This window comes from Phalacrocorax aristotelis, chromosome 3, assembly GCF_949628215.1.
Source record: "Phalacrocorax aristotelis chromosome 3, bGulAri2.1, whole genome shotgun sequence".
In the NCBI taxonomy this organism is placed as follows: domain Eukaryota; kingdom Metazoa; phylum Chordata; class Aves; order Suliformes; family Phalacrocoracidae; genus Phalacrocorax; species Phalacrocorax aristotelis.
The window spans coordinates 6,922,876-6,938,841 of NC_134278.1; the positions used below are offsets into that span (position 1 = coordinate 6,922,876).

Below are 15,966 nucleotides of genomic sequence, written 5' to 3' on the forward strand. Positions count from 1 at the left end.
TGTGCCTTTGCACGGCAGGGACAGGTTTATACTGGGGCTTGGTTTGCGTGTGGCTGTGAATTCCTGGCTTTCCCCGCGGCGCGGCCGGATCAAGCACCGGGATCCCTGCGAGAAAATCCCGCCGTCCCGGCTGCGGCATCCCGCGGAGGAGCGGCAACGCTGACAGCTGGGCGAGGGGGAAAGACCTTGGGCTCAAGGTCCCGCCATAAAAATCCAAATTTTTTTTTTTTTTTCCTGGCCTTGTGAGAAGGGGATAACGACACCCTGGGGAAGCTGGTCTCACTTTGGGGTGCAACTTCTGGAGCAGTTTAAGGTGGATCAAGCGCTACTGACCGGGTGGATCTGCACCCACCCCCGCTTTGCACAGCCCCAGCCTTTGCCCCCCTGATAACACTGAGTTCAGGGAATTAACCCTAAAACCGGCACCAGTAATAAAAGATTGTTTTTCTGAGAGACCAACAGGTTGATCCAGCTGACGAAGCAGCCATTTGAGCTCCAAGGCTAGCAAAGGGGAGCAGGGGAGGGAGGGAGGGTAAAATTTGGCTTGGCCTAAATTGCTTATAAAGCTGCACCCATGGACTGGCTCCCTGGAGAGCTGGTGAGCTCCTGGGGTGGGGTCACTGGCTTCTCTTCCTCTCCCTTTGCATGTACGTGTGTGGATATGATCTGAAGCTAGCAGAGCACAAAAGTGCTTGAAATTAAAGCTATATTTTTAAACTTTGAATTTTGTTGAAATTTCCTTGGAAAAGACTAAGAAAGTTATATGAAAAGGTCCAAAATCTTTTTCCTGTACTTTTGTCCAGCAGTCATTTCAGTGACAGGCTGAATGCATTAGAGTGTAACATTTTCAGGATAGATTTAATGCTGAAGTTCTTGGAGGACAACTCTGAAGACCTCTGTTTAATCGAAAGGAACAGGTTCTTTAAGGTCAGTGAGAAGCAATGAGGAGGAGGCGGTGCATGAGTGCTTAAAGTAACAGAGGCATGCCAAAGCCAATGATAATTTTGTGGCCCACTGAGGAGCTTCAAAATTTATTACATTTTTTAATATATTCAGATATTCCCAGATGTGCAGGAGTCAAACACATTAGAAGTTATGTATGGGCCTTTCTCTTCATTCTGGTTTACACAGTCCAACCACCAAAGTCAGGGGACCTGCTGAAGCAGACTGTGATTCCCTCTGGCCTTTGTATCTCATCTTTTTCTTACAAGAAAGCAGAGTAGAGGTGGTGGTGTGTCCTTCCAGCCTGGGCTTCAGATGTGGTTGGGATGTTTATGGGAGCTGAGAGCAGGGAAATAGCCCCTAGGGTGGCAAACCTTCCCTCACATCAGCCTCTGCAAGCTCCAGTGTTGGTCCTTTGAACATGCTGAACATGGAAATCACTCTTTTCAGTCCGTAAAAATTACCCTATGAAGTAAATCCAAAGCAAAAGCTAGAGCAAATTCCTAAAACTCTTGTGGTTTATGAGGGTGACTGGACTAATTAGCTCAAGACCAGCTGTTGATATGGGAATGTAAGAGTTTTCTCCCCATTGGTTTGGCCAGACTGGAAAAAATATTGCAGTGTTTCCATCCTCAGGATGATGGGGCGGTGTAGTGATCCTTGCAAGCTGCTTAAATTCCCTGACAGCAATGCAGCTAGGGAATATCCCCTAGCACAGATATAATTATTGAAATTCACAGCCTTGCAGGGGCTGAAGGTCTCCTTGCATTTCTTGATGGGGGTCTGTTGTATGGGACTGGAAAGTGCAAAGTGCGGCTATGGAGACAAGATTTTTAAGCAGCGTGCCATAGCTTGATTATTTGCACGAAGGAACATCAGAAAATACTTACACAGTCATTTTTTTCATTGCAATAAAACGCTACCGATAGTGGATCGGCAGCATTGGCAAGGGAGGAGCCAGTTTCCATGGCAAGTGAGTACCAACAGACCCATGGTAAATGTTTGGCCCGAGCTGGCTGTTGGTTAGCAACATCCTTGAGAAATGCAACGTGGTTTTATCTACAAATCCTTTAAATAAAGGACTGTACTTTGCTCCAGATTTCCATGACTGCAGACCAAACGTCACAATCAGTCTGTGATCACTGGTTTGAAGATAAATTCTAGGGGTTTTTCCTTCTCATTCCTTTTTCCTTATTTTTGGATAAATCCTGGTTTCTCACAGTGCATGTCTCGTTTCTAATCCAGATGCTGCTCGATCTGTTAAAATTGCTGGTGAGAGGAGCTGATACGTCAGTGAACACCCACTAAACTACCATAGGTCTTTTACCAGGCACGTTTCTGAAGTGTGCAGCATGACAGAGCTCCATGAAGCCGTGGCTTTGGGGGACTACGACCTGGTGGATGAGATTTTGAGGACAGGGCGCTGTGACCCAAATCACAAGGATGTTGACTGGCATGACAGGACCCCACTGCACTGGGCTGCTGCAAAAGGTAAGGGCACCCCCTGCTCCATTACCTCTGCGAAATGGTGTCTTAAAAGATGATGCTGATTGTGATTACATTTTGCTATGATGGCAACTAATTCTGGCAATAGTCACAGCTTGTATCTGATCATTTTGTTCTCAATGAGCAAAAAAGCAAAAAATACCAATTTGAATGGGAACTTTGCCTCCAAAATAATTCATGGGTTTACCATCAAAGTGATTTTTTAGCTTTTTCCCTGTCACATGAAAATTTACAATTTACATGATATGTACATATAGCATGTCTGCTTGTCCCCACCTTACTTTTCTAAGAGGTGACTTCATACAGCGGAGAGGAGTTATTTCTCATGTACACCTGCATGAATGAGCAGAAGGTCAAACCCACTGTATTTATACCAGGTATTTATCAAACCCAATAGAACAAAATAATTACAGTGTGTTTTACATTGCCCTCCCTTTAACCCACCGGATCGAATGAACAACACAGGGACAGAGTTGTTTGCAGCTCCCATTTGGTCCTTCACCATCAGAAGAGTCTGTTAAAGTCAAATATCCCTTCGCGGCCCAGAAAAGGGATGAATGCAATGATATCTAATGTATATCTGTACACAGTGTAAAATGGGAAACTGGACCTGCACCCGTCCCTGCTAGGGTGTTCGTTACATGTTGGGATGTCACGTCATGGCATCTGTCTTTGCTCAGAAACCAAGTATGTGATTTGCTGGTTTGCACTTGGCACCATGTTTCAGTTTCGCCCTGAGGGATTATTACTCATTTGGGCAGCAGCAAAGGGAACTGAGCTATTTAGGAAAATGATGATGAGAGACTGGCACGGCCTAGGTGCCATTGGGAACGATCTAGCTCAGTCAAGGCAGTGTGCAGTGGGTTACAAAGAACATTTTTTGCTTCTTGAACTAATTCCACAAGTTAGAAGAATATGAAGGTGGATGAAAACAAGTAATTTATCTATCTCCTGTCAAAGAAACCTTTGTTTTAGTAAAGCTGTTCACAGGTCTTCCATTTTTTTTATATTTAAGTTTTATTTTGTATTGAACTAAAAACCAAAATGAAACAATCAAATAGTCAATAGCCAATTCGTCAATGACTAATTGAGATGTGCTGTTCAGAAACTAGTAGAAAGCTTTTTGATTTTGTTGTTGGTTTTGTTGTAAAAATGCTTCTGGAAGCAGTCTGGTTTGGAAAAAAAAAATCAGCATTTTCTAATGAGTATCATTTATTTGATAAATCAAATGGCCAGGTCGTGGGCAAAATTGATAGTTACATGACTGAGGGAATTATGATCAGTTGTGTGTGACCATCTTCTGCACCCTGAAGGCATAAAGTCTAATGCAGGTGCATCTTCTTTCCCTGTTTTGCTGCCCAACACAAGGGCAATCAGATCTGGTCAGGCTCCTCGTGGATCATGGTGCCCGGCATTGCCTACGGAGCGACGTGGGCTGGACTCCGGCTCACTTTGCTGCCGAGTCGGGGAGGCTGGGGGTGCTTCGCACCCTTCATTCCCTGCATGCTGCCATGGACGCGGCCGACCTCTTTGGCGACACTCCCAAGAGACTTGCGGAAATCTACGGTCACCAAGACTGCTCCAGGTTCTTAGAAACGTGAGTAGCGATGGCTGGTCCCACTGCGGCAGCTGATGGGGCTCCAGCCGTGAAAATTAAATTGACTGCTATATAGAGGACCAGAATGAACATGAGTGTGCTACTTATCTTTCCACTTAAAGCCTACTAAAGCCATCAAGCAGAAGTCATAGATAAGCAAATCTGGGTCTTTGTCACAGGGAAGCCATTGGGAAGACATTAATTTATTCTGCTGCCTTCTCTGGTCTGTCTGGGTACGTTTTCAAAATTGTTACCACTTCATGACATCATTGTTTTTTTAAGGATATTACAGAGTGATTATTAAGCAATGGAAATGAAAGCAAGAATACTGAATACACAGGTTCAGTTGTTTAAGAATGAAGGGCTCTTCAGCCGTTGATGTTAGTGTATGTATATCATTTGGCTGTTCTTGTAATAAAGAACAGAGCCACCCTTTTTTTTACAAAGTTATCGAATGTGATACCACTTGATCTTTTAAAAGGACGGCCACATATTACTTCCAAGTTTTGGAAAACTCCTTATTGTCTTAACTGTTAATGGTTATCACTGTGGCGCCACATGCAACAAGTAGTGTTTTTAAATGGTTCCCAATTACCGTTCCTCTTTTTCAGCCACTGATTTGGCTCATGGATATTTTCATCCTTGCAAAGCTGTTTCCCTGGATCAGGATGCTGTCCTCCAGAGGTCTGAGCTGTGTCCCATACCTGCATCTCTCTAAAGCAGCGGGACAGAGGCTAATCAGCTTGTTCAGTGCAAATTGTAGTCCCACACGCTACCTGGTATTTAAATACATCGCTTGTGAAACATGCATGTGCTGGACCCTGAGATGCTGAGAGCAGCCAAAGGCTTTCCCTCCCCTGGGTTTTTCTGTGAATTTTTAGTCCCACCATAGTCCTTAACTGGCATCTCTTTTACCGCTGCCACATTCTCAAGACCGCTTTGGCACCATACAAATAATGGATTTTTTTATAGATGCATATCCAACTCAAAGTCCCCAGCTTGCCAGTTCAGCACAAGAGCTGCCAAATGCACAATCAGGCGTGGTGGCTGGGCAAATGGCTGAGGTGGCCAGTGCCTACCAAATTCCACCTTTCCTTAATCCACGTAAACCTTTCTGTAAGTACTGTTGTCCTTTTGCTATACTTCTACAGCTTGTTGGTTTCTACTGAAAAGACACCCAAACTGTCTGAAATCCCCCTGTACAGAACCCAAAATTTTTTCTAGGGGTGCCACTCGTTCCTGTTTCTAAGCTCTGGCTATTATGGAAGCTGATGGGACCTTTGCGTCTTACTTACCCACCCCGCATCCAGGGCACCTTACAGCTAAAGCCTCCCTGTTTATGGATCTGACATGCTGCAAACCCTCACTACTCATCACCCTCCTTCCACATAGAAGAATCAGCTCTTATTGCCCTTAGACCTTCAGTTTAAATAAACTTAAACAGCAAGCAGCTGTTTAAAAAGTTTATTAAAACAGTTTATTAATAAACATAGTTTTATTTTTCACTACCTAGACCCTAGCTGGGATAAGCTCAGGTTTGCCAGTCCTTTGAGAATGGTACACTTTCTTCCAGAGGAGAATTTTCCCTTTATCCTGTTCTCAGTTCTTGGTTTGCTTAGTTTCTATATCAGAACAGGTAAATATTGCTTATCCTAGAGAGTGAAAATTCTGCACGCTTGTTGCCCTCGATTAATCATTTATAGCAATTGCTTACCTATCCACTGCTATCGCTTTTGCACTAATCTCACCATTAAATCCTGCTTAGCGAGTCCTGCCAAGTCTGTAGCATTTGCCGTGCACTTGGCTGTGCACCAGAGCCGCGGTGGTGAGGTGACAGCAAGGGTTGGGGAGTTGCCTGGATGCCGACGGGCGATGCCTGCGGCAGGCAGAAGCACCTGTGCTGGTGGAGGTGGCTGGGAGAATGATTGGCAGGATGATTGACACCCCAGTCTGAGCCACCTAGGCAACAGTCTAGGGCAAGTCATGTAGCTGATGGAGGGTTTTCGGAGGTGAATGACTAATTTGAGGGGGAAAACTTGTCTTTCAGGGCCGCATAATGACATGACTTGCCCTGCGTCTGGGTGGCTCAGCCAGGAGCGTGGCTGGGAGAACTTAATCACTGGGAAGATGCATATGCCATGCCTAGGACATTTTGTAAAGACACACAAAGCCTGTATGACCACCTCACAGCCATAATGCAACCTGTGGGCAGCCAAGAGTTTATCCCTGGGGCTCAGGAACCCCTTTTTTCAGCCCAACCACTATAATTTACAACCACAGTGGATGCCTTCACCCTCATGCAACAGTTTCACCTCCTCACATCAGCAAACTTGGAGGTAACTGGGCAGAATTACTGGCATTTGTAATATAATCAAGGTTACCTTCTACTCCTTCAGGTGTGCAGAAGGTCCCAGAGGCGGTGTCCACGGTCAGGCAGTGCTCTGCGGCTCCGGCGGGAGCTGGGCAGTACTGCTGTGCACTGCAGGCAGAAAATGAAGCGTGTGTGTCTGCATGCTAGTGCTGCGCACACAGAGTAGGTCAGCCCTCTGCTCACGGTGTCTGTGGTATTGGTATGTAAATATGCGGGGTATTTTGTTACAGAGCATCACCATCAGTTGTGGATATTTGCCTGTCATGCAAAAAGAGGGAAAAGGCAATTTTTAAAATAACAGCCTGTGCCGAGGGGAGGGCTGACATGCATATCTAAACAGGGCTATGAGCATCCAAATTCTTCCTAAATTCCAACCCAGCCCCCACTAGCACCACCGTGGTCTGAGCCCATGTGCTGCTGGCTCCATGAACATACGTCTGCCTACCTGGGCTGGGCGACTACTCTGTGCTGGGGACTGTTTGCATCAACATGGAAATATTACATGTATTGACATGTAAATATTACTAACATGTAAATATTAGGAATATTCTGCTACAGAGCATCTGTACCACTCACCAGGATTTGCATGGACATGCAAAGAATAGGAAACAACCTTCAAAACACAGCTGCTTCTGAGAAACAGGCATATAATTTGCATCAGATTTTGTTTTCCATGAGAAGAGCTTTACTCTGGGTGCTGTGAGAGCTGCCGGGAATTGCACTGAGGTGACACAGAGACCCATGGCTTGTGCCTGCTGCCAGCTGCTCTGCAAAGTGCTGAGCACTGAAACTGCGCCAAAGGCTCCTGCTTTCTAAGCCCAGGGTGTATATATATGCATATGTATATACGTATATATATTATATGCACCCCACATACATATGTTTGTGTGTCTGTGTGTATATATATATACACACAGGAAGCCCACGCTATGCAGTGCATCTCTGTGTGGAGCTGCTGGCTTTGCTCCATGCTGTCAGCCAGGAGAGCATTGCACTGATGTGACAGTGCTGCCATATTACAGAAAAAAAAAAAAATTTTCCCAAGTATTTGGTGGTATTTTTGATAGAGCTCCGTAAATACTGAGTACCTACAAAATCAGACCTCTGCAACAGGAGAAAAGATGCCAAGAGCAAACTCACTGCTGATTTGGATGGATGATGGTTCACTGTCTGACAAGTGTTTTAAGTAGTTTCACACACTTGAAATCACGGAGACAACTTTAAAAACAGAGCTAAACCCCCCAGCAACCAAAGGAGAGTTGTGAATGATTTGCATATGGAAATATTGTGTTGGGGGAAATGGTATCTTCTACATAATGTTTTCCCATGCAAAACCTGAACCTCCACAACACAGCCTTACTTCTGTGACACTGCTTAACTCAAGGTATTACTTAAAAAACTGAAATGGGGATGAATTGTCAAGTTTAGTCCTGGATTTAAATGCAAAGTTTAGCAAAATTTCAGGGCTGAATTGTATTAAGATTAGATAATTTCTGATGCTAAAAGGTCATCTGTGAAGAATAACTATGTACAAATCCTCCCAAATTCCAGCCATCTTCAGATCTGATATTTTGGCATTGAGAATTCTAGTACTTACAAATGAGCAGTACAAAAATAAAAGAAAACTCAAATGTTGTGGTGCAGCGAGTTAATGTACCCTGTACAATTGCATTAAATAGGCTTAAGTCTGTTTAATAGCACACAAATTCGCAAGATCAATCTTTGAGAGCTTTGCATGGTTAAAATTATGCTTCCAACAGTAAAAGTCCGGTCTCATTGTAGATCCTTACCAAAGGTTTCCCACTTCAGCCCAGCTCTCAGTGAGTACCTGGTAGCTTGGGGTGATGAATGCTGCTGGATTTGGACCCTCAGTATTTTCTCATATATTGCTGGCAACAGTGTTTTGACCAGGCCAATATAATGAACTCCTGTTCCTGTAGATGGGCTGCTCGTGAACGGTGGTGTGACTGTGCTGTGCTGCAGTACCTGAAGATGCACTCTTGCTTTCTTCCCCAGAGCAGAAGCGGAGAGCAGAAACTATCGCAGGGCAGCTGCAATGAAAGGAATCCCCTTAGACCAGAGAGATGAAGACTGGGAGCTCAAGAAAGAAGAGCTTGAGAGAAACCCAATGTTTTCTCAGGAGAGCTACACATCCTCTGCTCAAAAGAAAAATCGCAAAAAAAGGGGGAAGCAGTAATGTGCCCTGCCTGTTTGGTGCCACTGAGAACCTGCAATGCAGAGCAAACACACTGGCAGACCTCAGGTGCATCTGCAGGGTGAACTATGGATGAACAGGAGAAGCAGATGGGCACAAGAATGCATTTTGTGATGTACTGTAAATATTGCCATTGATAGGGAACAGATAGAAGTGCTTCTGTCTGTGTGTCTATACATACCAGATCTCAAATATCAGAAAACTGCAGACAGAAGATGTTTAAATATACTAATACTCTAAGTCATGGAAATGCTTAAATTTGCAAAAATGACAGCAATTACTTATATTGCCTGCGAGGGAAATGTTTTTGCTCCTAATTGATTCATGAAAGCATCTGGTTCTGCTCTCCCTAGTGATGTCGGTGGCCTTTGCTTATTTGCTTCTGGTCCTGAGTCAACCAGGAGGCTCCACAGGGGCTTGTAGCCTCTGGTGGTGCCTCTCTTTTCTTTGTGACTGAGGTGTAGTTGCTTCTTCTGGCTGAAGGGGAGACTCTGATGTTGACCTGTTGCTGGACACGTTGAGTCTAACAGCTTGTATCTATCATTCCTGGCCAAGCAAAAGTGAAAACGTGCTCCCTCGTTGCTGCTTCCAGTCATCTGTGACTGCCGAGGCAGTTAGAGCACTGCTTTATTTTTAGCAGTGCCCCCAGCATTTTTATGCCTATGCTGATATGAATGCTGTGGAACTTATCCTGAGCTATCCCTCTGCTCATCAGCACTTCCCCTGGCAAAACCATTTTTAACCGTTTTACTTCTCAATCACAAGAAGTGTTTTGAATTTGACCCAAGCCAATTTTCCAGACCATGCAAGCACTGGGCAGCCATTTTAATGACTTCTGACATATTTTATGTGTCTGCCTCCCTTCCCCTGTCCTTCCCAAACTTGGTCCTTCTGGTGTGCCTTAGTTACAGATGTCCACTCTCCACACAACACTCTGGCATTACAATTGTAACCAACATCTCTGTGATCAATCTCCTTCTTCTAGATTTCCAGGGACTCATTAATCCATCTACATAGAGGTATTTAATGCCACCTGAGGTGCTCTCGAATACCCAGGCTGACCCTGTAGGTCTCCAGAAGATCCTGTCCTGTAGCTGCCAACCCTGTGCTGATGTCTCAGATACCCTAGGGACTTTTCAGATGACTCAGGATGGCTCTGTTTGGGCAAATGAGTCAAGTCCCAGCTTTGTTTTTTGTCATTTGCACTTTCCAAGGCATATGAAACATCAACTCCAATCACAGTTGGCCTGGCTGTTGAATTAGTGACAGTGCAAGTGGAAACATATCGTGGGACAAAGTGCCTATTGCCATGCTGATAATCTAAACAGGCCTGTTTCTAGCCCTGAGGCCAGTTGCTGGAGCATTCTGTAGTTGAGGAACATTCTCCCCAGAGCTGGGCACACCATTGCATCTCTCTCCAGAGAGCAACTTTAGCACGTGGGCTGTGCACTGTGGCCATGGTGTTTTATAACCTGTCTCCTCCCATGCCAGCTGGACAGGGCTGGTGCATGGCAAGGGGATGATGCTGTGTTAGGGATCATGTTCATGGGGGTTTCATGGAGATAGAATCATGGAATCATAGAGTAATTAAGGTTGGAGAAGACCTCTAGGATCATCAAGTCTAACCGTCAACCCCAACACCATTTCTGCTAAACCGTACCCTAAAGTGCCACATCTACATGTTTTTTGAACACCTCCAGGGATGGTGACTCCACCACCTCTCTGGGCAGCCTGTTCCAGTGCCTGACCACTCTGTCAGTGAAGACATTTTTCCTAATATCCAATCTAAACCTCCCCTGATGCAGCTTGAGCCCATTTCCTCTCGTTCTATCCCTAATGACTTGGGATAAGGGAGAAGGGACCAATACCCACCTCATACAACCTCCTTTCGGGTAGTTGCAGAGAGCGATAAGGTCTCCCCTCAGCCTCCTCTTCTCCAGACTAAACAAACCCAGTTCCCTCAGCCACCCCTCACAAGACTTGCTCTCCAGACCCTTCACCAGCTTCGTTGCCCTTCTTCAAGTAACTCCAGGAAGAAAGTATAGTTTTCTGGGGCTGCATTCTTTTGTGTGAGAACATCTGCAAGATGTTGGGTTTGCCTGTTGAGTCTTGCGGTATGTGAGCTTCTGAGGGGTGACGTTGCATGGGATGTAGAGAGTAGAAGGATTTTCCATGGTCTTTTTGTGAAAGTGGTTTGGACTGTAATATTAAAGGATCAACTGCATTCAGCAACAGCAGGGAAAGAAGGGAGGTGGGTGGTGCCTGTCCTTTAAAGGCCTTTCAGTTGGGGAGATGTGTCTAGATGAGATGTTTAAGGTCTGCCTCCCTCAGGAAATGTGGGTGGTGCAGGATGTCTCCAGCTGTGGAAGTGGAACGCAGTGGAATTTGGCATCTGATCTAAATTGCAGCTAAAGCCAAAGAGCTAAAGGCTCTGAGGGTCTAATTTTGACCAGATAACCCAAACCTTTTCTTTTCAGGGGAACAACATGAATGTAATTTTCTGCTTTACTACTGCAGGAAAAGCCAGAAAAGAGTGAAAGCTAATGGCTTGAAAACACTTTCTTGTACTTTCTTATTAACCTCTTCCTCTTTCATTTTTCGTGGGGATGGAGAGAAAGAGGGAAGGGAGTGCTCTTCTGCCCACAGAAAAGGCAACCCTTAAAATAAAAAGGTTACAAACTATGCTTTTTCTCCTTCACTTCAACTTTTCAAATTAGCATTCCAGGGCCACTCATGTTCTCTGAGCAGAAACTCTTCCTGTGTTGATTTCTAATAAAGAGTACATAGAAATTAGTGAGTCCTTCGCTCTGTTTTCTTACAAGATGACCACATCTCCTTTATCAGGGTAACGGAAGGTCTGAGGAGCCTTCTGCTAGTAGAAATACATTAAAGTTGTTCTCGAAAACATGGCAGAGAGAAAGCTTGGGGGCCTCTTGTAGAGTGAATCCATGTCCAGCAGACCTGATATTACACCTGACATGGCTCCCTGGAGATCATTTTGGGTATGTCTGAACTCTGCAGAGCTTCAGGAGGCCTCTGAGGTTTGGGCTCCACACTGGCAAAAGTACTCCTTCTGGGTGAGTGTTTTAAAACAAAAGCAGAAACAAAACCTGCCAAGATGCACGAAAAATGCACGCTTGGCACTTGGCACGAGGTAAGACATCCCTCTGGGCTTGAGCCGGTGAAAGAAACGAACGATTCAGTTTCTGCTCTGTTCATGTTGGAACTGTTTCCTCTTTAGGTAATCTGCTGTGGTGGGTTGACCTTGGCCAGCTGTCAGACACCCACGCAGCTGCTCCTTCAGTCTCACTTCTCAACAGGACAGGGGTGGAAAATAAGATGGAAAAGCTCATGGGTTGAGACAAAGACAGGGAAAGCACTCACCCGTTATCGTCATGGGCAAAACAGACTCCAGTTGGGGAAATCGATTTAATTTATTGCCAATTGGAAATAGTGTAGGATGATGAGGAACAAAGACAAAATTAGAACACCTTACCTCCACCGCTCCTTCTTCTCAGGCTCAGCTTCACTCCTTCATTCCCAGCCTCTCTACCGCCTCCTGAGTCGCACATGGGGACAAGGAATGGGGATTGCAGTGAGTTCCTAACTGTGCTAGTTTTGGCTGGGATAGAGATAATTTTCTTCATAGTAGCTAGTATGGGGCTGTGTTTTGGATTTGTGCTGGAAACAGTGCTGATAATACAGAGATGTTTTAATTACTGCTGAGCAGTGATTGCACAGAGTCAAGGCCTTTTCTGCCCCTCACCCCACCCCACCAGCGAGCGGCTGGGGGTGCACAAGAAGCTGGGAGGGGACACAGCTGGGGCAGCTGACCCCAACTGACCCAAGGGATATTCCATAGCATATGACGTCATGCTCATCATGTAAAGCTGGAGGAAGAAGAAGGAAGGTGGGGGACATTCAGAGGGATGGCATTTGTCTTCCCAAGTCACTGTTACATGTGATGGAGCCCTGCTCTCCTGGAGGTGGCTGAACACCTGCCTGCCCATGGGGAGGGGTGAATTATTTCCTTGTTCTGCTTTGCTTGTACACGCAGCTTTTGCTTTACCTGTTAAACTCTCTTTATCTAAAACCATGAGTTTTCTCACTTCTGCTCTTCTGATTCTCTCCCCCATCTCACCGCAGGGAAGTGAGCGAGTGGCTGCGTGGTGCTTAGTTGCTGGCTGAGGTTAAACCATAACAATACATGTCTCTTCAACTCCATCCTCCTCATGCTCCTCCCCTGCTCCAGCATGGGTCCCTCCCATGGACTGCAGTCCTTCAGGGGACATCTATGTGTTTGGGGATGGGGTTCTTCATGGGCTGGAGGTGGATACCTGCTCTGGCACCTGGAACACCTCCTCCCCTTCCTTCTCTGACCCTGTTTGCTGCAGGATGTTCCTCACAATTTTCCTTACTCCTCACTGCCAGCAGTGTTTTTTTCCTTTCTTAAACATCTTTTCCCAGAGGTGCCACCAGCATCACTGATGGGCTGAGCTGTGTCCTGCAGTGGGCCCACTGGAGCTGTCTGGAACTGGCTTTCCCAGGCACAGGGCAGCCTTGACCTTGCCTCACAGAGATCCCCCCGGACCCCCCAGATGCCAGCACCTGCTACGAACACCCTGTACATCTGCCCATGGGTTGCTGCGAGATGAAAGCATGACTTTATTCTACACCATATTTTGCACTAAAACTACCTTCCTCGGAGGTATACAGAGCCAGAGTCCATTGGTAAAAGCAGAGCTCATAAAAAAAGTAAAAGCAGTCCAGGAGAGCAGTTGCACAGAGCTGGGGAAATCATGCTTTTTCATGAAGCGGGGCAGAGAGAGGGCACATAAGGCTGGCGTGGGAAGTGGGGTCTCCACCCCACTTGTCCACCCCGAGGCCATTTCTGCACTGCTGTTTATAGGTCGGTAATGACCTCTGGAGAATGATAGTGATTAACGTATTCACACATAAGTTATAAACCAATGCAAGATAGTGATACAACTCATAATATTACAAAGTACACAGCCACAGCAGAAATAAATGTAAAACAAAATAGATCTAAACATGTTGTTTAGTTAAGTAGTTTCAATCAGAAAATACCAAAACATTTTTAGGTTTGCAGTATTATTAGTCCCCTTTTGCAGCTAGCCCATATACAAGGTCTAAATTGCTTTGTTACTGACAATAATTTAACTCAAAAATTACCTAAATCAATTTATAATAATAATTTAACTCATAATAATTTACTTCAAAGAATTTTAGTTGTTTTCTTAACTTAGATGGTGAAGATAGAACGTCTGAATCTTCTACACTGGCTGGAGTTACATTAGAGATTAAATTACTTGAGTTTTATAATTAAAATATCAACACTTTTAATGGGCTCCGGCTTCTATTACAGTTCCTACCTCATGCAAACCTTGCACTTCACACAGGACAGAGTCCTTAGCAGTGTCTTTTTCAGTTTGGGATTGCTGAAAATCAGAATAAGGGAATGAACAGCCGGAAAAGCATACTGAAATACTAAAATGAGAAGCATCACAGGATTTTTCTTCTTCGTGGAATAAATCAGTGTCAAGACCAAACACGTAAAGTTAATGCTGTAAATGAGGAAGAAGGACAGAATAGATTTCATGGCTTTGATGTGGGCATCCATGCTGAGGTTATTCACTGAATTTGTCTGCATCTTGCGTTTGTGTCTCCAGAGAGAAAGGAGGAGAGGCAGGGCAGAAAACATTACTGCCGTGAATGCCGTGGCAAATCCAAAGCCACTGATAAAAAGAATAGGGAAAAAATGTTTATTCACTCTGACATTCAGTTTCCAGAAATTTCCTAGGGTGGTGGAATTGAGGTTGTTACAGTGCACTTCATCACTGATCTTGTAGACAAGGATGCAGATGGCCAGGGATAAAAGCACTGAACCCAACAACAGCCGTGGCACGATCCTGTCAACTTTTACTTTCAGGTAGATGAAGAAGATGTGCTTGAAATTTCCAATTTTTATACAATAAAACACACAAAGACAGGCAGAAACCCACAAGTTGGAAGAATTTAAAAAGCTTTGAATGGCTGCAAATAGTTGGGGTATGGGTTGAACGTAAAAGCACCAGGGATAAATTATTGAAAGGAAGAAATATACCCATGTGATGCACAAATACCAAAACCTGGAGCATCCCAGCAACAGCAAGATCTTCTCATTGGAGTTAAAGCTTTTCCTTTTGACCCAAGTGATACAAAGCACAGAAACAATGAAAGTGTTTATCCACATGCCAGCAAATGCCTGAATTGTGATGATGACCATAGCCATGACATCGTATGAAGTGGCATTAAATTTGTCTCGAGAGTAACAAGCTTCCATCCTCCAAGGTGGGTAGTGATGTTGTGCTGAAAAGTAGGTTGTTGTACCAATGCTTAATGCAGGTTAGCAGCTGCTGTTTCCTGAGTGTCTTGTATGGAAACAGGAGCTTTATAGAGGTGCTGATGGTGGGGATTGGTGCTGCTCCTATTCAGAGCAGGGCAGGTGCAGGAATGTAAATGTGCTGGGTATTCCCTTACCTGGTATCAGTGTCAGTCTTCAATATTTGAATTTCGGTTCAGAAGAGCTGTGCTGGGTGACACAAACAATGTAGATGTTTTTCTGCAGTGGACAATGTTGTGATTTAATGACTGTCCCATGTTTGATCACTGTCAGGATTCACGATCTGGGTTTTTCTGCCCCTGTCACCTATGATGCTCACGCAGAGGGGTGTGCTCAGGAAAGCACAGTCAGGGAAGTCACTGTGCTCTTTCGTCCGGGAGCCCAGGGGCTGCAAAATTCAACCAAGGTGCCGGAAACTGGAGTTCTTTTTGATCCTCCATGGCACCAAAATCCATGTTGGATTTCCCAATGGTAATGCCTTAATTGTAAGTGAAGAACCACATGGTCGGGGAGGGCATTGAAGGGAAAGCAGGACTTTCTTTTAAAGGTTTAAGTTGAAGCATAGAAAAGAAAAGGGCAAAAATAAGTACAAGTCCCTCTACCAGGGTTCAAAACTCTAGCTAGCAATGTGAAGAGATTTAGGGATGGAACCATGCTGGGTTCCTGCCACACTGAAATACCTTCAGGCTTCCAAATGACTTTAAGTCCTGAAAACTGTGGGTTTTTTTTAACAGACAAGGTGTGTTAAGCTCTGTAGGGCATGGGCTGCCTATAGACTTCAGGTTTGTACAGGATCTTGCACACTGGCCTTTGCACATCGGGACCACAGTTACCAACTAGATCTTGGCTGATGCTGTGGTGTGTAATCAGGAAAAATTTAAATCACAGTGAATAGCTCTATAGCTACAAGAAATAAACCACCAGCATTTTCT

General features: G+C 44.9%; 2 protein-coding genes across 3 annotated transcripts in view; one reads left to right on the forward strand and one right to left on the reverse strand.

Annotated features, from left to right (window-relative positions):
• The window catches only part of ANKRD66 (ankyrin repeat domain 66), a 12,060-nt gene extending 645 nt beyond the window's left edge, over positions 1-11,415 (forward strand). The window contains exons 2-4 of one of the 2 annotated variants that reach the window (XM_075086660.1): positions 2,273-2,433; positions 3,817-4,045; positions 8,433-11,415. In XM_075086660.1, coding sequence (XP_074942761.1) covers positions 2,295-2,433; positions 3,817-4,045; positions 8,433-8,613 — 549 coding nt within the window. In that variant the 5' untranslated portion in view covers positions 2,273-2,294 and the 3' untranslated portion in view covers positions 8,614-11,415. The other variant, XM_075086659.1, reaches the window with a different exon arrangement.
• A 2,605-nt stretch (positions 11,416-14,020) lies between these two features.
• On the reverse strand, positions 14,021-14,974 carry LOC142055707 (taste receptor type 2 member 9-like). Its single transcript, XM_075089828.1, has one exon. The coding sequence runs from the start codon at positions 14,972-14,974 to the stop codon at positions 14,021-14,023; it is 954 nt and encodes a 317-aa protein (XP_074945929.1).
• Between the last annotated feature and the right edge of the window lie 992 nt (positions 14,975-15,966).